At 46.7% G+C, this 25998-nt stretch overlaps 1 protein-coding gene across 1 annotated transcript; it reads right to left on the reverse strand.

Annotated features, from left to right (window-relative positions):
- Window positions 1-1615: 1615 nt before the first annotated feature.
- On the reverse strand, window positions 1616-20815 carry LOC135824282 (uncharacterized). Its single transcript, XM_065337014.1, has 11 exons — window positions 20764-20815; window positions 20159-20593; window positions 18862-19078; window positions 14947-15146; window positions 13506-13574; window positions 12103-12301; window positions 10113-10230; window positions 9111-9332; window positions 7197-7369; window positions 6535-6715; window positions 1616-2240 (listed from the first exon to the last, which is right to left on the reverse strand). Exons 1-11 carry the CDS (start codon window positions 20813-20815, stop codon window positions 2034-2036), a joined length of 2073 nt encoding a protein of 690 aa, XP_065193086.1. The 3' UTR covers window positions 1616-2033.
- Between the last annotated feature and the right edge of the window lie 5183 nt (window positions 20816-25998).

A 25998-nucleotide genomic window follows, 5' to 3' on the forward strand; every position in this document is an offset into this window, starting at 1 on the left:
AATGGGGGGGGGGGGGGATTGGAATTTTTCAGCGATGGAATACTGTGTAAGGGCTGGCGTAATTCCAGCCGACTTCCATCGAATTGTGCACTCCGGAAACGTATGAAAAGGAGAGAACTCACTTTATCTCTCTCCCTCTCTCTCTCACTCTCTCTCACTCTCTCCCTCCCTCCCACTCTCTCTCTCTCTCTCTTTCTCTATCTGTCTTTATCTCTATCTCGGTCTCTCTATCTCTTCGTTGACTCAATAACACTCACTGCCTTATTACCGCCTCAATTCCCACACATACCCGTTAACTCCCACACTTACTCAATGAAACTGTACCCTTGCCATGCCATGTCTACAACTCACACATACGCATTAAAGGCGAAGTGTGTCGATGTTTCGAGTAGGGTCCAGAAGAAAGACAATTTGATTTCGGTTCGAATGGCATATCTCTCGCTTCTATAAGATCAGCCAAACTTGCCAAATCGCCAATTGTATACTCCCGTTGCCATAGCGACCAGCGCAGTGATGACGTGTGAAAAGCTTAGCTCCACCACAGAGAAGTTCGATCACTGCAGAATTTGGTCGTTTTCAATTGGTTTATTGAATTCACGAAGTGAAAGAAGGGCTGTGTTCAATGCTGTTGGTGCAGTGAACTGTTTGTCAGTGGGCCTCTCTATTGTGTACTGGGACGTGACACCGACAGGAGAAAGCTGGAGTGCGGAGACATCAGCATACAAGCGAAAATAGTGACGAACAAAATGCTGAAATCTTGGTTGGGACAAATCAGACGTTCAGCATTTCCCCCAACCAAGGACCATGCCGTTTGCTCTTTCCACTTCCTGAGAAAAGTGAAGATGGATTTGATGCTTCCTGGCGACTCTCCTATCTGAAGTTACATCTTCTGCAGTAATCGACCTTCTCTCTGGTGGAGCTAAGCCTTTCATACGTCATCACTGCGCTGGTCGCTATGGCAACGTGAGTATGCAATTGGCGATTTGGCTTAGCGTATGGAAGCGAGAGATATGCCATTAGAACCGATATCAAATTGTCTTTCTTCTGGACACTAATCGAAAAATCTATGCACTTCCCCTTTAGCGTCCACACTAGCACCACATATCTACATGTACATGTAGGTCAGGTCGTAGAGAATCCAGTATTGAATGCCAAATACCACTGCCTGGTGATCGCTGAAATGCGTGAAACTTGAAATTACAATTACACATGTACACAGCCTTTCGCCTCAGTTGTATGTGTATACTGCTCTGCACATTTGTGCATGGAGCACTCTGCTTCGAGCTGCCTCGACCGGCCTTATTTTAAACGGATTATCATAATTATGTGTTCCCTCTATTATTTTGGTCAGTATTTTTCCCTGGATAACGAAAATTAATGTTGTCATCTAGTTGCAGTGGTTGGCAGTTAGTTCATAGATATTTCATAGCTCACTTTTGCTATAGTCTAAAATATTCTCTGCATTCCACGTCGTCTTGTCCTTCCATCATGTGCAGGGCGCAGGCGGGCACTAGCAACTTGACATCCGCCGTCAGATCCGCTGTGCATGTCAAAGGATCAACATTACATGCACTTGTATGGCTTTGCAGGAAAGTTCAAGGCACAACTACATTGCTCTACTTAAGAAAAACAATGCAGTTCGAAGTACATGTCTGGCACGATCTCATATGAGAACTCCTTTGATAATTAAACAGCTTGGTGGAGACAGGAATAATATCAACGCAACAAGTAAAGCGAGTTGCGATGTTGAGGTGGAAACGAAAACTTTTCAGGATACCTGACCCATTCCAAAGATAGTATTGATAGCTGTGTTCAATTGACAACAGAACTTGATCTATCTATTGCGTAGAAAGAGTTCATCTCTGCACGAGATAAGAGCATTCAGAATATGGTGAACGACGTCCAATTGTACATGTCCGGTGCATCGACAGGACAGTTTTTAGCAGACCTTACGAAGTTGCGATACAATGTTCGCTGAGGCCTGTTGATAATCACGATAAGTATGGCAAAGCTCAAGGGTATGACTACGTCATCTACCATATGAATGTGAGCATAACAAGCAAGAAGAGCGCACACTTTGGCAAGGCAGCAATGGGCCGCGAACCGCCGTTCGGCTCCAGCACGATAAACGGCGGAGAGCTGAACGTGAGCAACGGATGGTCGGGAAGTTTGCGCGTGTACGCTGCGTCCATGCCCCTCCTTTGCCGCTGCTGGTTCTTGCCACAGGTCCGGTGACACAGCTGTGAAGTGCACAGCGAATAAGAGGAAAAGAAAAATGATTTAATTTTTAAAAAGCCTCTTGGATAATTCAACTTCAACAACACGGCAGTTGTTAGCTCCTCTCTGATTTGGTTTAGTGAATGCCATGGCATGCCTACTAGGAGCTCTCCACACTCTCATGATTCCATGTCGAACCTTCAGGACCAAGTGAATACTGTAGAAGTCATACTGGTCGAAGTCAAAATGAAAACAAAAACAAAACATGGCTCCGCGATAGCAGCCCAAGGCCTAGTCCCTACTCTTTGCTCACAGACACTGGCCACTGTCATACCAGGATTTCACTTGTGTAAACATTGTTCAGCCAGTATGACGCTAGCCCGCTCAGGCTTGGTTGAGCCCCGTGACTTGCTCCGGTTTGCGTCACAATCGTTTATAGTAGTGCAAAGTTCCCCATGCATATCACAGTTAATAAGAGCGCTCCGATTTTTAGTGCACGGAGCGGATTCTAACTTCTAGGGGCTACGTTGTCCGCTAGATTTATTTTATATTGGCTCAGTGAGTTAGTCACTGCAAGCTCTGTAAATGAGAACAAAGAAATCGGTCCCGTAATTGGAGAGCGAGTGACGCCGCTCGGTCATGGCCGTCAGCTTCGGCTGGCCCATGGGTAATGTCTTCTTCGCCAGGAAACAGGCAAGCTTGTGGAAGTATTTTGAGTAGTGGAGCAAAAGGCGAGGGCTTGTTTCGCATTGGTACGTTCAACGTCCGTGGACTTACTTCAAATTTCAAAAAAAATCAACTTATTTCAGACCTCAATAAATACAGAGTTGGACTCTGCTGTCTTCAGGAGACTAAAATCTCCGAAGGCTACGATGGAAATATTGACAACTACCGTCTACTGTGTCTCTCGTCGTCGTGTCGACATTATGGACTCGGATTCGTGGTGGAAAAGCAGTTACTGCACCGAATATATAGATATTGGCAGGTGTCGGACCGTATCGCCGTGCTACAGTTATGGCTCTCCGGGAGAACGCTGTGCTCATTTGTAAATGTCTACGCCCCGACGTCAACACGCGTTGCAGCAGACCATTCATGCCTAGACGAGTTCTACAACAGCTTGCTGGAAACAATTCAAAAACTAAGGTCTTCATCGCTGCTGTTCCTGATGGGAGACTTCAACGCAAAACTTGGGAAACGACCACCCAGTGACTGCCGCTCCGTATCCTATGCTGGTTCACACTCAAGGGGCCATCGCAACTACAGCGGCCAGACTTTGGCTGATTTCGCGTCCAGCAATTACCTATTTGCCTGTAACACGGCGTTTCAGCACCGTGCAGAACATATCACCACATGGACAGGCTGGCGCCACAACCCTAGTGGAGGTCCACCTTTACCCATTTACAACCAAATAGATTATATCCTTTGCCGTCACAGTGAAAGGTTTGTGGTGACGGATGCCAGATCATACGCCGGGACAAGCTTAGAAAGCGATCACCGTCTTGTGCTGGCAAACCTCAACCTGACTAAGTTGTACAAGAAGCTCAAGAGGCCGCCAGTAGCCATATCCAGCAACGCAAAATTCAATATATCGGAATTTAGTGACCCGACCAAGAAAGCAAAGTACAGAGAGGCTATCAACGAACATCTACAGGACCTCGGCAGAGAGCAGGAAGGTGTCAATGCGGAGCAACATCTGCAGTATATTGTGAACGCTATGAGTGAGGCAGCAAACACATCGGTGGGCCGCGTCCCTAAAACAAACAAGACGCATAGAAATGGCTTCAGCGGGGAAATTGAAAAGCTAGCAGCAGAGAAACGCAAACTGCGTCTCGACATTACGGTGTGCAGAGATGGAACGAAGGTAAAAGAAATGAAGACGCGACGCAACAGGCTGGCACACCAAATTCGCCGGGAATGCCTCAAGTTAGCATCGACTCGACTGGACGAACGTGTAGCTGAAATAGACCAAATGAAAGACGACGCGAAAATGTTCAACGCAACACGACTACTGCGCCGACAGCAGCAGTCACCAGTTGTGGTTGAAGACTCTGATGGCAAACTCATTGCACAACCTAGTGAATCAGTCGAAGCATTAAGGCAACACTTCCGTGCTATATTCTGTGATCCTGCTCTGGAGTCATCTAGGCTCTTACGGACAGAGGAAGACCTTAAAAACCCTATAAAGCAGCCAGAGGTACATGCCGCAGCTAAGCGCTTGAATAATGGCCGAGCTTCGGGACCAGATGGGATACCTGCTGAACTTATCAAATATGGAACACCAGCACTGTTCTCGAACATTGCCACTACATTCAACAATTATGCCAAAGACAAATCACTCAAGCTAGGCGATGGGCTACTGATCCCGATACCAAAGCCGGGAAAGAAAAGAGGTCCTCCTGGAAATGTAAGGCCAGTTACCCTGTTGAACACCCTACGTAGACTTCTTTCATTGGTCATCCTGACGCGGATCAAGCCAGCTATCAATGGGTACTTGTCACTGAACCAGAGCGGGTTCCGGTCAGGGAGAAGTACTGGAGACGTGGTATATAGCTATCGGTGGTTATCAGCAAGATGCCAGCGTGTTGCGTCGGAGATCTCAATCTTAGGCATTGATATGTCAAAGGCATTTGACACTATATCAAGGGTCAGGCTGATCGATATACTGTCAACAGTCATTGATCATGATGAGCTGCACATCATCCAGTGCCTTCTGACAGACACCACAATAAAAGTAAAGCTGAATAACATTCTCAGCCAACCATTAGTCACACATAATGGAACCCCACAAGGTGATTCTCTATCGCCAGTCCTGTTTACTGTCTACCTCGAGGCTGCATTGAGGTTGATTCGAGAGCGACTCTCACCGCGACCAGCATTGGATTTTCAGCTTCAGTTGCCCAATGAAACAGCGTATGCGGATGACGTAGACTTCATCAGCACCAGCCTACAATATTTGCATGACAATCAACCCATACTATCATCCTCGTTAGCGGAATACAATTTAAAAATGAATGAAGCCAAAACCGAATATACTACAATTAAAAGAGAAAAGGACAGAGTAGACGAGCGATGGCGGAACACGGTCAAACTAGGATCGATGCTTGGAGTGGAGGAAGATATCAGTCGGAGAAAACGTCTAGCAACATGCGCCTTACATCAGCTGTGGGTGATATGGCTAAAAGGTAACCATGCCCGTGAACCCCTTCGGATTAGGTTATACGGCAGCTTTATTCTCCCAATACTTCTTTATAACTGCGGCACATGGAGCCTGACAGAGACTCAAGAAAAGAAACTTGACTCGTTCCACCGCCAGCAGTTACGAGCAGTCATAGGGGTCAAATATCCCCGTATAATACGCAATGAAGCACTGTACAAGCGCCCTGGCTCCAAGCCACTCAGCAGAATCATCCAGTCTGCTAGGTGGGGAATGTTTGGCCACATGCTTCGACTAGACACCTCATCCCCGGTCCAGCAGGCTATGTCAGCATACTTTCAGCCAGGAAGCTCAGGGTTCCGAGGCCGCCCGAGAACAACACTCCCGCGATCCATCAACAACGACCTGAAAAATTCCAGATCCACAAACTCCCTCACATCACACGAGGATCTAGTTGCACTGAGGCAGCTCGCCCAGGATCGTCGAAAGTGGAAGGAACTAACGTGTGCTGTGTGTAATGGCTGAAGTTATACAATTACACTAGATACCCTTTTAAACAATAATAACGGATACAATTACACTAGATACCCTTAACAATAATAACGGATACAATTACACTAGATACTCTAGATACTAGATACTCGGTACTCTAGATACTAGATACTCTAACAATTTTATCAAACATGATAATTACCACATCAAATGCTGCGGAGACCTATCCAGAATCGGCAATATGCTGGCCCTGGCCTGGAGATCTGCAACTATAATCAGCTTCTACTTTGCAACACTAACGGATTAGTCCCCTTTGTCGATTGATGGATCAATAGGTAGATTCGGCTCTGTTTTTCTTTCCTTTCTTTCTTGTTTTGAATTGTACGTTGAACTCATTGGATTTCTTAGTATTCTGTATCTCGTTATCGTTATATTTCCCTCTAGCCCTCTCGCTTAGGATGAGCTTTCTTTTTTATGGCAGCTTAAGCGAAGGCTATATACCTGCTTTATGCAGGTTGATGCCAACGCGAACAAGCAAAATAATAATAATAATAATTGACTCACTAATATTCAATAAAAGGCCCTCAGTACTTGTACACGAGAGGAGTCTGACCAAAGAACCCGAATCCAGCACCATGCAATGCAAGAATTCACTCTTTGAAAAATCGTACCTCTTCTCCATCTCCGGCACCACAGATTCGCACTGTGCAGTGTAGGTAATACACGTTCTCCTCGCGATTCTGAAGAGCGAATGCCACCAGCGACAACTGGAAATACTTGGATGACGTGTTGGTTGCTTCATCGAGTCGATATTGAGTCGGAGCAAAATTGACGTTCTCCTTGCTTGGACATCTGTACGGGACAACACAATGCAAAGTCAATATCCCCAGGCTGCAATATTTACCATACACATGTGACTGTACAGAAACGTCAGAAGCCGACACGTGAACTCTAACCACTGGTCACTGATTGAGAGAGAACGGCACAGAATTAAAACTACAGTGTGGTTTGCGAGTACCACAAATACAGGTCCAGTGCAAAACAATGGTTGCCGTTGCCGCTAGAGTAGGCAATACACATGGCTTTGTGCTGCTCTGTGCACAGCAACGGACACCGATCCACATCACTTTGTCAATATGTACGGTTTGTACATGAAATCTGCGGACAGAACTCGGTCGGCCTTTGTGCACTCGTCTGAACGATAATAAAATGGTTTCCATCACCAGGCCTTGCTCCTCTCGGGGCTACAAACATGACTCCTGTTCAAACATACATGTACAATGTATGACGTAACACTGTGAAATGAGTAGCAGCCAAAACTTCAAGGACTCACCCATTGAAGACAGCGACAACTCGTGGATAATACTCCCGATCGCCATTAGAGATCCAACACTGCATTGGATGAAGGTAGAGATCGTCCTCGGTCTCCAGTGAGAACTCATACGTCACCGGGAGACCAACGGTGAAGGTGATGGGAGAAGTTTCGTTACGACCCACTGGGCGAGCCTGCACAAACACAGGGATATACATATACATGTACATCACTCAATGATTGGCTGGCTCGGTGGCGAAGGCAGCAATGCAACAAAAGCTAACGTGCCGCGCGTATCATGCTCCTGATGAGCCAATTATCTAGTACAGTAAATCCTGCAAAGGCGACCACCTGTCCAAGAAGACCATTGCAAGCAGGACCAATGGATGCCATTTCCGGTCCGATGAACCTGGATAAGGAGACCACCTGGTTTCGGATGCCACGCTTTGGAGGTCCCTCGAGCGGTCGTCTTAGACAAGTTTCAGTGTAGTAGATGTACATATCACTTGTATTCATTTACAAGTGAGTTAGTCGCTCCGGAGTACATTTGTAACAGTACATTTATAACTTTAAAACTGCACATTTCTACTCATGTATCTTCCTACAGTGCTGGCAACTGAAATCCGACCCCCTTGGCGGCGCGGCGCGCCGGCAAGGGGGTCGGACTTCAGTCAGTCTTTCCGTTGCTTTCAGGGGGTCTTTCAGTTGCCAGCACTGTACAAAACTCACTCTCTGCACAGTCCACTGGTTAGACCAAGAGTGGCCTTTCAGCACATAACAAGCAGCTACGAGTTTCAAGGGCGATAGTGGTGTGCGTGGTGTTACACTGGGTTCACGCAAGGTTGTAACATTCAGTGGAATTTCAACACAACCAACCTCTCGCGTTTTGTCCGAGGTGAAGTGGCTGGTGGAGCATTACGCAGGATCCTCGAAGATAGTTCATGCTAGTCTATAGTAAATTTATAGTCATTCACGTGTTCGCCTTTCACCATTTCGCAGCCCAGTGGTCGCAGGTCTAGGGCCGCGCTTCGCCCTGCACGTACTTGAGTGATTTGATCGGATTTGATTGAGTAACACTGTACGTTATATTCTGTGTGCGTTGGACTGAACCGCTTCATTGCGCAATCAACGAGGATATACAAGTAACACAACTGTAAAACCAGAAAGTCTAACGAGTCACAAAGTCGTTTCAACGACCAGTTATTTTCCGTTACTTGGAAAAACTGGATAGCGAACCCAGTTTGAGATGTATGTGTAAAGATGCGCATGCATATGGGTGGCCAGGTAGCTATCGTTAAACATTCTGCACGTTATCATGCCCAAATTACAAAAACGTTGAACATTTTGATTGTTAAACTGTCCGGTTTTACAGTAAATCATCGCAGTGAATAGAGAAATATGTGAACCAACAACAAAGACAAATTTACAGTAGAGAAAAATACCAAGGAACTACATGTGCAAGTTACGCTATAAAGACGTCCACTGCCACCACCAGTTACTAAACAATCAGCTCATGCGAGAGCGTTTTTCTTTACTACTGTATCCTGGGCCCTCGAGTCCAACAACAAAGACATTTCCATTTTTGCAATGCAGTTACTCTTAGAAATAATCAGGTTCAGTCACGTTGGAGTTTACCGACACACCGGTTAGAAAGAAGCCATGCTCTTTGTTTTTGTTTTTTTGTCTTTTTTACTAGAGCCACGTAAACCCGTCATGTGTGAGCCATGAATAAGGGGAGTGGTGGCGTGGTCTGGGATGCTCTGACAACTTTGGGTCTCGGCTTCATCACAACCAGGCGCGCCAATGTTATTGGTGATCCTCGTGCTCTATTTTCATCAAGTTAATTATTTTCTCTGTGCTTCGAGTTCTGGTAGACACAAGTACATATTACCGTTCCCAGCCCCCTAGAAGCCACAACTCCCAACGATGGCTTACATTTCTGACAAAGTAACTGCTGGCTGTGAACGATCCTCCACTTTCCAGTACAAACACGGAGGAAGAGTAGACGTCAATTAAATATCCGTACGTGGAGACAAAGAGCACTGCATCCAGTGAACACTGCAGCGTGATGTGTCGGTAGTCGGATGGATCACTTTGAGCAAGACTGGTGTTACCAGACGACAGTGAACCCGCATAGATATTGTTCACGTACGTGATCTAAACGCGCGGGTACAGTGAGAGCAGAAAGAAAAAGGCAATGCTAGCAATTCTGCCATACGAACGCAAATGTGGCGTTTATATTTTCCACATACGTTATCTAAAAGCACAGAACGAGTACTTCAGCGCAACTCAGCAATCCCCATTAACTTAATCCTCGAAAAGCAGGCCACAACAATTGTTGAAATGTCTCAGTTTTCTGAAAATAATTTCGTCTGGAAATACATCTCATTCACTCATTTCATTCCATTTAGACATTATTTGAAGGATTCTCCAAAATGAAATGGAAACAGATCAGGGGAATTTCAATTTAATGCCCCGAGATCGATTCTATTTTTCGGTTTGTTTTGGTTTTATTTGACGGGTGTTGCTTGTCACTGTTGGAATGCCATATTTACCATCAATAATTTTCACCCAAATGATGAGACTGATATTATTTCAAATTCAATGGTCTGTTACCATAATCTCCGTTCTCCTATTCGTCTTTCGAGTCTCCTTTTTTGTATTTTCTGACTAATGTCGGGGAGTCTCAAAATCTCTCTATCTCTCTATCTCTACCTGTCCCTCTGCCTCTCTGTCTGTCACCCTGGCTCTCTCTCTCTCTCTAACTCTCTCTCTCTCTATATCTATCTCTCTCTCTCTTCTCTCCCTCGCTCGCTCTCCCTCTCTCCCTCTCTCTCGATCTCTCTCCTCAATAACTACTGCACAAAGAATATGAGGCTAAACCCAGCGTAATAAAATAACCAATTCGTTCTTACAACGTCCATACCACCCTCTTACCTTGTCTGAGCGATGACGGGCATCAGTGACGATGATCCGGTGTGTGCCGCAATCCGTGTAACCAAAGTCGAACACCCATTGATCATGTTCGTCATCAGCTCTGGCAGCACAGCGACATCTGAATAGAGAAACAAGGAAATGGAGCTTGAAAGATAATATACAGAAAATGTATTGAAAGGAAAGGAACTACAAGTTACAAGTTGTAGTTCAAAGTAGTTCCTTGGTCCTTTTTTTCTATAAAATAATCTTTGGCTTTCCATCCGAGTCCATAAAGAGAATGCCTCAAACGTCTACACCCCGGAAGTTCTGCCTCATTGCTGTGGTGGGCAACATTGGCATTACGCTACAAACTTATTCCCAAACTCCAATCTTCCAGGAACCCCTTTGCCAAGTCGATCTCTCTGAATCGGCGCGTAAAAATGCAATATGTATATTAAACACAAATAGAAATTATGAATGGCATAATTATACCACCCGCAAGGATCACCGACGAATCACAGAGCACCAATCGTTGTTGTTAACTCCTCGGGCACGCCTCTGAGAACTACTCCGGGAACTACTCTGTGATCCAGTACATGGATCATGTGCATTTATCATTAGTTTGGTAACGTCATTTGCCGGAAGTTCAAATCATGTTATAGTAAATACTGGACTCGGATAATGGATACATCCTTTACACGTTGCTGGCTATGTTAATAATTCAGACACTCTCTTTTGTTTGAAGAAGGGCGGAGGCTTCCTGCAGTTTCATCTGTGAAAATAATTCGGGTGGACACACCCATTCCCATAGCGCTGCACATCACATCCGAACCAGTTCCGTTATTTTTACAACGTTTAGGCACTTGGCCATCGTCAGGTAATAACAATGAATACCGTGGAAGCCACACAAGAGCCGTATATGCGCAGAGTGTAGCGCCAAAAAAGATGCGAATTATGTCACCTAGTATGCAGAAGGGGGAGGGAGGGGACAGAGAGAGAGAAGGTGCAACTAGCACATCACGGAGAAGAAGCAGCAGAAGGTAGCGCGCACTGTGAAATCAGGGCGCGTGCCACAGCGTTACGCAGAGCTGCTAGAGTGTAGCGCCAAAAACAATTATGCGAGTTATGTCACCTCTATGCAGAGGGGGGAGAGAAGGTGCAACTGTGCACATCACGGAGAAGAAGAGCGCGCCATTGTGTTCTGCGAAGGGAGGGTACATGCCAAATAATTATGGTGTTAATTTTAGCACATTACAGGAGGGGAGCACGGAGGCCCATGCGCCAATGCACTATGAGGTTTATCACAGAATGTGTGAGAAAACTCTCTTTTGTCTCTCTTTTTGTCGGAATGGACTCGGATGGATAGCCAAGGTTTAATTTATACAAAATAGAAAGGAGAAAGGGCCAAGGAACTACAGTCAGTGTCAGTGTCAATGTCAGTGTCAGTGTCGTGCAATGTTATCGCATGAGCTGATTGTTTAGTAACTGGTGGTCTTAGTGGACAGCATGGCGTAACTTGTAGCTCCTTGGTCTTTTCTCCTTTCTCTCTTTTTGTCGTTTAAATTATCTTCACATAATCGTGTTGCATTCTTTTCTAACCACATGCAATAAGACAGGCTGAATCCACATTTGTCTATACATGTACTTTTTTCATGCGATGTGAACTGCCCCTTGTCAATTGTTCTGACGATGGGTGACTGGCCCGAAATGTCCATCATTTCCGACATCACTAATAAAAGCATTTTCATCCAGCGCATGCGCCAAGAGTGAATTGCAACTAAATAGAGCGGTTGTCAGTTGACAAACCCCCTTTTATCTACAATGCAGTTGCGTGATGTCCACTACTTTCTGAACGAATGTAAACTAGGGGAGACAAGTGTTGGTTCAGCTTGTCTTATTGATTGCGGTTATCAAATTACTGTCTCCTCGCCGTTTGTTTAATTTATATACTCTTTCTAAATTAAATGTTTTTCAGTGTGATGCCTGGAGTTCAGGGCTATCAGTCGTCTACCTGCTGGACAGCGGTCCATTGTGCGTTCCTGGCTCAGCACGTTGATCACCACGATAGGTCTGTATGAAGTTGGCATAGGCCTGTCCGCCCTGATCACCGTACAGACACGGTTGAGAGTACTTTCCAGGATGGGCGATCTTGTAGGAAAGGTTGTATTGCATGGACGAGCCCATACACTGCGTTTTTCCCGCATTCTTACCTGCAACACAGTCGCAACAGATCACAAGCGGATTGAGAACACATGTAAAGTAAAACCTGTGACTAACGACCACCCCTTGGTGGCCAGAGAAAGCGGTCTTTAGTGGCAGGTGGCCCTTAGCTAGACGTCTGCACCGCACAACCATACATGAAAGTAAGACCGTCCGTGCCTGGCGAAGTGGTCTGTAGTAGCAGGCTGGTCGTTAATCACGGTGGTCTTTAGTTACAGGTTTTACTGTAGTACCAGGCTGGTCGTTAATCACGGTGGTCTTTAGTTACAGGTTTTACTGTACCTTGAAACTCCAGTATAACAAATTTGAGAAGATGATTATAGGTCCAGGAGAAGTCTTGAGGCTGCACACTTTGTAGCTGTAAAGAAAGATCTTGTTGAAAAAACTATTCTCAAGAAAGTTGCACAACCAAACAATTTTCACTTCATGCCTCCGTACATGGCAATCCGTTTAGAATACTGAAACAACAGTAGTGGCCCACCTATAAAGGAGCAGGTTGATGGCATGGTAACATTTGTTCCGTGAAAAACTGTCGATTCTGACGCGGTGGAGGCGGACAAAGCGTCCCTGAACAGTAAGCGTAACTGTTTGGTTTCTGTGCTATACCAGTGTGTTGGCTATGGTAAGCGCTTCAAACCTATGTTAGTGACGGTGTACACATGCTGGTATTAGTCTGTGACCCTGACCCACATTGTTATGCATTGTACCATACTGATTTTTTTCTACAAAATCCACATAATGTCTCCAGACACTGTCTGGGGTGAATAATGGAGTGTGGTGGTGGGGCCCAGTAAGCTCATCCGACCAAGTGGGTTGAGATAAGACGTAGCTTGGATACTAAGAACACTCACTTTCGTTCTGTCCATGTGTGTGCACACACATGGACAGAAAAAACTCCTACCAGAGTACCATTGTAAATAGAGAGGCTGAAAATTCACGTCATTTCCCACGTGACGCGTAATTTCACGTCAAATTTGACGTAAAACTTCAAATTTCGACGTAAGCTGCAGGTCACTCGCGTTAGTTTTCGAAGGGCGAGCTAAATAACACGAGCTGAACTTTCGCGTCACATCAGAAATAAAGTGCATCTTAACCTCTATAATGATTGCTTCTTTTGTTGCCCCCCAGTAAAGTTTGACTTTCCACTGATCTATAATTCCGGAGAGTGCAACACTCTGCTTCAGCCAAACTCACCCACTTTTCCAGCCATGATCAGCGCCGCCTCAACCTGATGGTCATTTTCCGGGATCAGCTCGTCCGCACCTCAACAAGATACATAATCCAACCAATCGAAGGCAGTGTAGAATATTACTTCGAAGTATTATTATTATTTGCATTTTGGAATGATTGATGATTTCGCTTATGCTGAGTGGTGGTGAACAGAAATCAACAATGGAAGATGCTGACGTTAAGGCAGAATATAACAATTATAATGTTACTCCACGTGTGTTTAAAGCACACAAGGCACAGCGCACGATGCTTCTTTGTTGTACAAGTATTATTAGTAGTTTCATGATCTTAGTGAATAATCAGACAACTGACAGCTGACAACGCTTGAACAACCTTTTTTCTTTTGGCTTACATTTTTTTCCTTTTCTGGTTTTCTGGGTTTGAATTTGTATTGCATTTTCATCCCTTGTGTAATTTGTGTTTCTTTTGCCCGTTAAAGAGGCTTCGTCAAATGATATTGAGTTCCGCTGCACTTTGTGTTCATTTTCCTTATTGTCATTCTGATTGAATTTGATGTACACTCCACTTCGCTAATAACGACTGCGGATATAACGACGATTCGCGAATAACGACAGAATTTCCATGCCCAGAGAAAAGTACCATCCAACTGTAACACATAATGAGACTTCGGGTATAACGACACTTCTCGATTAAGGACACTTTTCTGATGCCCCGCCGGGTGTCGGTATAAGCGAAGTTGACTGTATTGCGTTTTTGCTTGCCCGCACAAGAGTCTGTTCCAACGTTGAACAGCCAGGATCGGAGTATAAAATTATCACAGAACAAGCGGGGTGTGTATGGAATAGTCGGAAGCACAACGATGAGAACGTCGCTTGGTGAATAGCGCAGGATTCTGGACCTGTGCAAATAGAATTCACCAGAGTGCGTGTGCACCAAACTCCTAAAATTCACAGAACAAGGATGGAGGCATGTCAAAATATTTGGTGAGGTGAACGAGGAACATGTCCGCATTGAGTCGTATTGTACCTTCAAAGTTGTCACGCATGGGTTTCTATCCATTTACACAGGATACCAAAGTCACCCACTGTCAATGCATCTCGTTCCCTTAACCACGATTAGTCGAGTGATGTCTTATCTTTGGAATTTAACAGGTGGTCAGTCGAACCAACATGGACCATGGTTCAAATCATTTGGTGCATTCGTCTTTCACAGGATTGACTCGAGTTTGAATCCATACTGTCTTATGGCAGGCCCTGCCCCGCACATTATGTGAGGTGATATGATGCGATGGGATTGACATGGACCGGCTCGATGGAATTATCGTATTTTATTTTTTACTTTTTTACAACATGACGGTGATGGAATTACCGTAGAGTGCATGCACGGGTAAGGGTACTGGGGTAGGCTCAGAGTTGCTGGAAAGGATGTTCGCCATGCTACTCACCTACTGTTCTGGCGCAAACTGAAGGCAGCGTCTGCGTCATGCAGTTCGTGTCTCGCCACTTGCCGTACCCGACGTGGGACGCAGGCAACTGATACATCTCCACGCACCGCGGTGCGCTCAGGCCGGGTGTGGGGTGGCCAGCAAGCCAGTTAGAGTAGTCCACGAACGTTTCGTCCACCCACTGGTAAGGGCTTTCATCGCTGAGTAGCACCAAAAGGAACAAAAATAATTGTATTGTCGTGAAACCGTAAAAGCTATTCTACCTCTTTCCGTATTTCACCGAATATCAGTCTCACATTTTCACGATAACGTCTCAGGAAAAGAAGAGTATGCGCCTTATAATCAGGGAAATACTCTATACTGTAGAACGGGTAATTTTAGGGTTTTCCCATTGTCAACCGGTTAGAGACGTTTTATTTTAGCGATTTGCAGCGATTTTACTCACGGATCACCAGTGCACTACTTATGTCTCAACGGATAAGCTTACCCTACACCGCTGGAAGGTCGTTACAGTGTACTTGAAAAATGTTAGCTTGGCTTCATCCCCTGCCACCTGGAGGCATCGACCGCATGAAAACGAAGGTTCTTGACCTGAATTTGAACGCGCGTCTTCTTCAGCGTATTGTTGAGTGCTGAAGGGTCTGCCTCAAACTCTAATCCCTACTTGTCTTTGTACATACATCTACATCTACTGTTCTTTCAATCAAATGAACTCCTCGATAGGCACATTGCCTTTGGGTCATTTCATAATAATAACAATAATAATAAAACTCTGATGAAGACGTCGACCTCAGCTGCAAGTGCAGCGAAGCGGGAGGCAACAAACTAAAGCTGGGTCCGTCGACAATGCTCTGCCTCAATTTCTAGCTGATTTCTTTGCCCCTCGAGTGGACAAAATAAATTCGAAAAATCGCTCTGGGAAGCAACAATTTTAATGACGCGGAGGAAGTAGATTGTTGGAATGGCAAGCTGGAGACATTCATAATACATCAATAATTCAAGGTGTACACCGCACTACAGTCCATTTCAAAACTATCGACGCGTACCTAGGCAAAAACCGTTATGCCAGCATCTATACCACATACAATCTGTGATCACTTTGTGCATGAATTTTTTCCAAACTGGGCGTCTGTTATCTAGAAACTATATGAGAGTAATTGTGGAGCGGACCTGAGCAATATTCCGAAAACTATTCTCAAAAAGCTCCAGCCAAATTTGAAATATTTCAAAAACCCTACGCGTCTATAGTTTTGAATGGACTGTAGCATGCATACAATATGCATACATGTACAAGATTCCCCTAAAGAACGTTATTGGAAGAAAATTATGGGTATCCCCCCCCCCCCCCCCCTCTTGACCATGATCCTGGCTACGCCCCTGAGGGGTCTCGGCGTTAGCGTTGCAGCCTGGCATCGAAAAAGGGGGGGTTGTATGGTCAAGTAGCAAAAATAATAATTTGGTGCGAGAAAGTGGCGCTAATATTGCACTAAATAATATAAATACATGTAATAACTAAACCGGAAGGGAAAAAGAAAACAAGAATTGTAACAAGAAAAGTGCTAGTAGTAGATAAATCAAGGCGGCAGGAAAACCGCGAGCTCCCATGTAGGGAGCAACACACTCTTCCCCTACTATCGCCGAAGTCGCAACAACCTCTTCTTCATAATTATTATTGTCGTCCCCAGCGCGGGCTTGCGAATTAGATGGTTTGGAGGCAACAACGTTGTGAATGGCCAACGGTCCTCAGCGCTTGTTCAGCACCTCCATGAGCGACACTGACTCGCGCTGCTATCTGGTGTTCACGAGGTGTTTATCGCGCTGGAAACGGAGCGTCTCTGTAAGTTTGTATCCCTGGTGATTTTTGTGCTGGAGAGCAGTTTATAGGTGGTGCTCTTCAGGCACAATCTTCCTCAGCCTACTCAAGCTCAACTGATGAGGCGTGAATTCCCCGAAACACTGTGTATTGAGCAGGGAGTGGTGCTTTCTTGCAGGTTTGCCTAGTGGAAGGTTCGATGGACTTCTCGTGTGCTCTAGATGGCAGTCGTGAGTCAGTCAAGTGAGAATTCAAGTCGGCAGGAAAACCGCGAGCTCCCATGTAGGGAGCAACACACTCTTCTTCACATAGTAGATATATAGTTCTCAATATCATCGTCACAAGTACTGTGTGGACCACAGCCATCTCTTTTGGATTAGATCCTTACATACGTTGACCTTGAAGGTTTGGAGGCGCCTTGAATGAGGTTCGTGAAGCAGGAGGTCCGCAGGCAGGTTGTTAGGGTATGATGGCGAAGAAGGGGAAGGATCTCAGGAGGTAATCAGGGGCTGTGCGAGGGGGTGTCCACTTCAGCTGGAAGCAATGCTATGTACTTTTCTTCTTTTTTGGGGAGGGGGGGGGGGGGTAACGGCCTCTTTTACGGGCAAAATAAAGTCATGTAGACGTGAAAAAATTGAGATACCATGAAAGGCAAAAATAGAATTTTATTCAAGTACAATACATTAGGAAACTCCAAGAAATTCCTCGTACAACAGACGAAATTCAGTTTTCAATGGCCGATGCCTACCCCAGCACCATCCTGCGTTGACAGGTCTGTCAGGCGCCTTCTAGACCCACGTAGCCGGAGGTCGACTGCATGGATCACTGCAAATTGGCTGCGAACTCGCACCCAAGCCATGATGATTGAAAATGGCTTGTTCCACTTGAGGGCGAGGCGACCAGCACGTCGCTTCTGATAGCTGGCGTATTCGCGATGTAGCACCCCATCCGTGGAACAAACCAGTGGTGTGAACGACCCACGGAGGTCCTCGGAGGTCTGACGGTATTTCTTTTTCTTCGCGTTAGCAGCGCGGTTGGAAGTAGCTTCCCAGGATGAATGGGAGTAACTGGGTGCGTTGGCATCAATGATGCGATTATCAAAAAATGCTGTGTACTTAGTTCATGTACATGGACTTGTGCAGTTTTCATGTAAACGTGTTAAAGTGTACTCCTGTAGGGTATTGTCACCCTAGCTCCGTTAACTTTAATAACACAGTCCAATGAGGCGTGGGATCTTTCAAACCCGATCCAAATTCGGCCCAGAAGTAGGCCGTAATTCAGCCAGAAATGAGTTTGGGCCACCACCACTGTAGGCTCCGCCGGATTTTGCGAAATCATGGAATTATGCTTCCATGGATTCTCGCATAATGCTTACCGAATCCTCATATTATGCTTGGGCACGCGGGGATACATATTCACTTTGTTGTACCTATCGAACCTCAAAGTTCGAAAAATTGTGCTTTATTCGTACTTGCAAGTGGCCATAACTTACGCACAACAAAATGTTGTATTAGAGCAATATTCATAGCCTGCAGTGCACAGTCATGGCGGCCAAAATCCAGAGGTCATGACTTCGTAAAATGCTTAATGTACATGTACGCGGAGTTTTGCGGACTACCCGTCACTATCTCGTCCGCCCCAAGATACCTGATAAAGGCTGATTCATTCGCATCTTCTGCTACATGCACTGTATCAACGTGAGAAAGAACAGTTTGAAGAAGATGAGTTCGAGCACACAGTACTGCATTGCCGTGATTTCTACACTGCTTTTTTATTGAAAACACTTCCTGCATGACGTCCGAACCCATTACCAAGCAGACCACCATCAGTGATCAGATACACTGTACACAATTGGTGTAGTCTACATACTAGAACGATGGTACAATCTTATTATACTTATTATAGTTATGCTCCTACCTTCGAAAGGATGCGAAATTATGCTCCAAATTTTCAACCATCAAATTAAGCCAATAATTATGCCGGCATAATCCGCCCGTGCCTACACCACTGATGGGCCGCTGCACATTACCATGGTTACTCCCATACGCAAACATTGTGCGTAAAGTCACATGATACACAGCAGGTTTACGGCAGGTTCTTACCTGCTTTTCTCGAGCCCAGTCCAGAGCCATTTTGTACCGCTGAAGGCAGCATTCAGGAATCTGAAGATGACGTCCTTCTCTTTCTGCGAGTGAAAGCTGATTAGCTCCGATCGGTCTCGCAGACGACAGCTGGTAACGGCCGACGGCTGATTCAAGGCTGTTCTCTGGATCGTGTAGCATCGTCCTCCGTAATAGTACGTCCCGGAGCCGGCACAAACTATATTCACGTGTTGAGCATCAGAGTACCAAGGATTAAAGAATTAGCATACAACACTAAAAACACTCAGCAACTAGTCAAATTTTCATTAATTTTGGCCTGACCAAGAGCCTAAGGCGACAATATGTAGGGCAATGTAACATAAATATGAAATCCTCCTTACACCGTGATCTATCAGGATTGATAAGCCGTATTTGGCGAAGTGTTTCCCTAACCGTGCATTGGCTGCTGTGAACTCTGAACATCCTGAAAAGTACGCCTGCTAACGTTATTGCTCCCGCTTGTTTTTTCTTGATCCATTGCTTCTTGCCTCCCCGGTTAATTTCCATCTAGCTGTTTCTGGCTAGTATCAATTCTATCACACTTATCAATCGTCCTTATCGGCGTCACGGCACCGTGGAATATAAGAATAATAATACTAGGCAAGAAGAATAGTTGTGGACATATCTTTTTAACTGGAGCATCTAAGACCTTAGGGGTCAGGACGATATTGTGGCTTAATCGCCAAAATGGATGCAATTTTCGGCATTTTTTTGACTGTTCGGATCTTCACCACTCAAAACTGCGCTCTTGGCCCACATGCACAACACCATAGCGAGAATATTCTTTCTTAGGTAGATGTTGCATATCCGCCAGACAGCTGTATTACTTATTGACAACTCCACAGTGGTGTTAGTTAACGAGAGAATAATAGTTAAAGGAATGAATATATTATATGCGACATCTACCGAAGAACGAATTTCTGCGCTACGGACAGTACGGTGTGTGTGAATGTGGGCAAAGAGCGCAGTGTGGAGTAGTGGAGTATTTCCATAAATTCAAGTTGGTAAGTTGTTCGCAGCTTCTACGTTGTTCTGACCTTCAAGCTACATGTACTTTGTTTTGCTGTGTTGGTCCATGCGGAAATTGACATTGACCAATAAATACACGGCTCAAACGTCTGCCATTAATTTTAACCTCTCTCTCTCTCTCTCCTGCTCCTGCTCCCGTAAGAAGACCATAGGGCTGTGGGAAACACCCTAGTAAAATCAAAGTTAATAATAATATAATAATAATAACCGTGATCGCGAAACGGCTCACCCGATGGTTTCTTGCAGAGAACAAGCGGCCTCGACGATCCACAGTCCTCGACATACCACAATGACTTGCGCGTGCTTAGTGAGAATCTCACTTCGACGCAATCTCCGCCGGAGTGGCCGAGATTCGGTTCGCCCTGTGCCCAGTTCGTATACCGGACCGGGTAGCCGTCATCGGTGGTGAAGTTACCATTGCGGAATTTGAAGCCGGTCCAGTAACGCACGTCAGAATCTTTCGAGATCAGGTACTCGTGGACATTGTTCACCTCGTTTTCGTCTCGGTATGTGATAGGGTGGGCACCGCGACCCAGGCAGAACGTGGTTGAGTAGTCCTTGGTATAGCCCGGATCACCACTGCGGTAGTGTGTGTAATAGGCATTCGTCCCCAGCGAGTAGTAGCAATGGCGTCGGTAGTAGTACCATCCACCAGGGCAGTTTTCTGAACATGCAATCGATATGCCATACACACACAAAAACGCATTCCCGTGTGTGTACAGATCCCACGCACGCATAATTATGTACACACATGCGTGCACACGCACACACACTCGCATGACAAGGAATACTGAGACTTTGCTGAATGCTTGTACGTGTCCAGCTCCCAGTCACCTGACATGACAAGGGCAGAGGCAGTGCAGGCAATGCCGAATGTCAGGGGCATCCGGCAGTGTTTGGGTATGTGTGGCAAGTTCACAATTATGTACATGTACAATGTACTTGAAGTAATTACTAGCACAAGTGAATCACAGTAGTATAATTATCTTATGTTAGGGAGGCGAATACGACGAGAGAAAGGAGTTAATAAGCACCACCTTGAGTTTTTCGAGCTCTGTGAAACAGGATGTCTCGAACACCCCTCCTCTTGACCCTAGGTCAGATTTAAACACGGACTACCTTCACCTTTTCGCACATCTCACAGTTAAACCCATTTGATTGCTTCTTCGGCATTTCCAGAGCAGCATGTCCAAGGAATAGGAACTTGCTTGCATGAACACGACTCTTATGGATTGTGTTTCAAGACCCTTTTAGAACTTCAGTTGTGGGCATGAATAGACACACGTATTGAGATGCCAAGAGGCTTTACGCTTAAAAGTCAAGATCCTGAATAGATTCTGCTGACCATGGTGGTGGTGGTGGGGGGGGGGGGGGACAACGTATGATTGTATCATGCGGTTCAAAGGAAGATACTAGTAGTCTGAGGAATCGCAGCGTGCGTGTGTGTGTCCGTGTGTGTGTTTGTCCGTCTGTGTCTATGGAGCGATCGTGTGTGTTTGTTTGCGTCTGAGTGGGTGCGTGTGTGTGTATGAGTGAGTGAGTGTATACCATGTGTGTACGTGTGTGTATGTGCAAGAGAGAGAGAGAGTGTGTGTGTATGTGTGTGTGTGTGGCGCGCCCGCAATGAGTGCTACGCGGAGTGGCTTGCCCACGGTCAGCAGAGGGGCGACACGTATTGGGCCAGCTTCGGGGCTGCTCGATCGCAGGCGCGCGCAGCCGTTGTAAATGCCAAAGAGGCTTGGATTTTGAATAAGGCACAGGAGGCAACAGAGGCGCGCTTCAACGGGGCAGTCGTCTGGAAATGCGTTCATGCTATCCACGCTGCATGTGAGGGATTAACTCCGTGCAAGACTTCCGCCATTAAGGACGAGAATGGAAACCTGTGCCAGTCGACTGAGGATCAATGCAAGCGGTTCCAGAGGCATTTCACATCTGTCCTGAACCCAGAGAGCTCGTACAACCCCGATATCATGGCTTGCGTTGAGCAGCGACCTGTAGTGTCGAGCCTTGAGGAACCACCAACCATGCATGAGATCTCCAAGGCCATTTCTCGACTTCGCAATGGCACCGCTGCTGGTTCATCGAGGATATAGCCAGAGTTGCTAAAGTTCGGTGGCGAGGAGCTCAACAACAAGCTCATGGAGCTGTTTGGAGATGTGTGGCGAGATGGCTGCGTTCCGCGGGAGTGGGCGGATGCTACCCTCATCCCCATTCCAAAGAAGGGAGATTTGTCGCAGTGCGACAATTGGCGGGGCATTGCGTTGCTGGATGTGGTCGGCAAGGTCTTGGCGAGTGTCCTTCAGAGAAGGCTGCAGGTATTCGCAGAGGAATTTCTCCCTGAGTCCCAGTGCGGGTTCCGGCGAGGGCGTGGCTGCTCTGACATGATCTTCACCGTCCGACAGCTCATGGAAAAGTCAATCGAACATCAGGCCAAGGGATTTTTTGTGTTTATCGACCTGAAGAAGGCCTATGATTCAGTGCCCAGGGGGTGTCTGTGGCAGGTCCTCGGCCGTGCGGGAGTACCAGAAAAGCTTATCAACATCATCCAGTCGTTCCACGACCCCATGTCAGCATCGGTGCAGTTCAACAACATATTATCAGACCCGTTCAGCATTGGCAATGGTCTTCGCCAGGGGTGCTCTATGGCGCCGGTCCTTTTTAATATCTTTATGTGGGCCGTGATGACCCAGTGGCAACACCGCGTCAGGAGAGTTGACGGGGTTGGCTTCGAGCTCCGCTCAGCATACAGCAGCGATTTATACCGTAAACCCCGCCGTGACGACCAACACCATTGCCTAACAGATTCCCAGTTTGCTGACGACTCTTGTTTATTCGCTACGACTCGGTCTGGAGCGGGGGCAGCATTGTGCTGTCTTCACGAGGTGGCGTCGGGATTCGGCTTGACCATCAGTGCAACGAAGACTCAGTTTGTAGTTGTTGGCCCCGGCATCACGCTTACTGACCGCGCTCCCCTCCAACTTGGTCAAGCGGAGGTGGAATGCGTACCGCATTTCAAATACCTCGGTTCTGTAGTGGACAGCGGTTGCCGTTCGTCCCGGAACATCGCCGCAAGGATTGCCCAAGCCTCCAGGGCCTGCGGTGCTCTTCAGAGGTCTGTATTCTCCAATCCACATCTGCTGATGCACACCAAGCGGTGCGTATTCAATGCTTGCGTTCTGTCCCTGCTGTTGTATGGCTCTGAGTGCTGGACGCCCCTTCAGCATGACCTGCAGAAGCTCTCAACCTTCAGCATGAGGTGCATCCGATCCATCCTCGGGGTCTCTCGAAGCCGGATGTGGGACGAACACATCACCAACGAAGAGCTGCTGGTGCGCTGGGGAGACTCCGAGACGATTAAAGACAAAATTGCACATCGGCGGTTGGAGTGGTTGGGGCATGTGGAGCGGATGCCGGACAACCGCATCCCAAAACAGGTACTGTTTGGCTCCTTCTTGCAGCGTCGCCCAGCACATGGCCCACGCCGCAGATGGAAGGACTGTGCTGTCCGAGATCTACGTGCCCGTGGCGTGGAGGCATCATGGTATGATGTTGCATGTGAGTCTCGCGCGGAGTGGCGCAGCACCTACCAAGAGCCTGACAATGTGCCTGAGCCTCCGCCCCGAGTGGTATGTACGGTATGCGGACGGGATTTTGCACGGAAAGGAGACATGGCTCGGCATAAGTGTCTGGAGGAGCGTGCGCGGCCTGTGTCTGAGCAGCGGGGCGCCAGTCAGTGCGGGCGGTGTGGGCGGTGGCTGAGAAGCCGCGGTGGCTTGGTCCGGCATGTGTGTGCCTCAACGGTGGATGCCGCAGTGCCACCTGGAACTACCGGAGCGTCGGCACCGGCGGAGGGATGTTGTGCCGCGCATTGTGACAGGTGTGGTCGCTGCTTTCGCGGTGTCCGGGGACGGGGAAGGCATCGCTGTTCAAGGGTGGCGCATAGACCAACAGCAGAGGAGCGCTCAGCCTTCCAGCACGTGTGCATATGCGGCAAGCGGATGCGACTACCCGTGCACCTGGAGCGTCATCGAGCGTCGTGTCCTCTCTCTCTCTCTCTTCTCAAGTTTCCCAGTGATGGGATCACGTGACCCTTTTGCGGCAGTGACTCTACAGGACAGGACAGGACAGGTGTGTGTGGGGGTATGTCTGTGTGTGCATATATGTGCGTCTGTGTGTGAGAGAGTGAGGGTGCGTGTGTTTCAGTGTGTGTGTGTGTGTGTGTGTGTGTGTGTGTGTGTTTGTGTGTGTGTGTGTGTGTGTTTGTGTGTGTGTGTGTTTGTGTGTGTGTGTGTGTGTGTGTTTGTGTGTGTGTGTGTGTGTGTGTTTGTGTGTGTGTGTTTGTGTGTGTGTGTGTTTGTGTGTGAGTGTTTGTGTGTGTGCTTCCTTCACCTTTCTGAGCTTGAATTACTATGAACAGCACACATAGCTGCCAGAAGTACAGACTTATACGCTGTGAGCACAAACAAATCACAGCACAAAGTGATTGCAACGGTATTATAATATACTCGACAAACGCATGCAGTTGTGGACTTGCCACTCAGACTCTCCCCGACTCACCTACGGACACACACACACACACACACACACAATTATACATACACGCAGACGAACACGCGCACGCAAACACATGATACAGTGCCAAAGAAAGCGATGCTGGTGGAGCAACTCTGGATAGCGATCACAGTCACGACACAATACACAATACACTATGAATATTTTAAATTCGTATTGGGACCAGTCACCACGCGTTTCTTCAAGCACAATATCAGAGATTTGAAACTCGCAAACCCCATACATCCAACGCGCTCATGCTGTTGACTTGCCTGCATATTGCCGCTGAATGCTCGCTTCTTTCAATCATTAACACCTTGTGATGCAGGGCATTAGTATCCTGATCGACTTCACGTTCCTGAATGCTTCAATCAGGCAACAGGTAGCTATGCACAGGTGGGATGATCGTTCGCTTCTGCAGGGAGAGGGCAATTTGTTGGCGAAGACGACACCTACTGAATGGCCTTCACAACTGTTACTTTATCTCTCTCCTGCCTGCCTCTTCTTGCGCTCGACTCTTGGACGGCAAGGCCATAAGTAAAATGCATAATAACAGAATGCATGTACACCTGGAGCAGAGACTTCGAGAGAGAAATTCGAGTGGAATGCTGATAATAATATGGATGTATTTGCAGGCAAGCCTGATGTGAACAAGAGGGTCGTAGACGTGAGTTCGCCATCACACTGACTTCAATGGTGATATCGCGACGTGATTCGAACACTCAGCCTGCTGATGTGAACAACTAGTTTAAAGCCTGCATCACGTACCTGATAGATACTACAGCGGTTGAAGTAGGGCTTCCGTTTGGAATTCAGCATGCCGGTGCGTGACAAAACAAGTGCGACTGAGTGAACTGAAATGCCACAGTCTTTGGTCTCGTAATGACCGCAGGTTGCACAGCACTGTTTGTGACCAAATCACTGTAACATTCGGTGATTGATTACCGGTTCTGTTCACTACATTTGAAGCTAATTGCGCAGCATAAAATCGTTATTTCTTTAGGCACATTATGTACATGTGCATATACATAATGTATGTGGTGTGAGATGAAATCCAACAGGATGAATACAGGAGGCTACCATTTCCTGCGGCGAACGCTCGCAATGCTAGCGCTACGCAGCCACTATATCCACGAGGTTGGATTTCAGGTGCCATCAGTGTGGGCATTTAGTATTAAAATTGTGTGCCGGCTTGGCTTTGACTCGATATTCGCATCACGGTCCTGCCCATTTCAACCTCTTCTTTCCAGGGTTTGTCACATCTGTGCCGCGACCGCGCTCATTTTGCCAGGCATCATTCAGTCTTTAGAGTTGTTTCAAAACCCATAATTATACTCAGAGAGCAGGCAATAATACTGTGTGCTGTTGTGACTTCGAGTACAACGCACAACCGATCATCAGACAGTACAATGATGATAGCTTCAGCGTGAACGTCACAGTCACAGTCACAGGAACACAGCTTCATATTGCCTTTCTACACCCACATGTACTGAGCACCAGCCTACAGTGCTGGCAACT

This window comes from Sycon ciliatum, chromosome 9, assembly GCF_964019385.1.
Source record: "Sycon ciliatum chromosome 9, ocSycCili1.1, whole genome shotgun sequence".
Classification (NCBI taxonomy): Eukaryota; Metazoa; Porifera; class Calcarea; order Leucosolenida; family Sycettidae; genus Sycon; species Sycon ciliatum.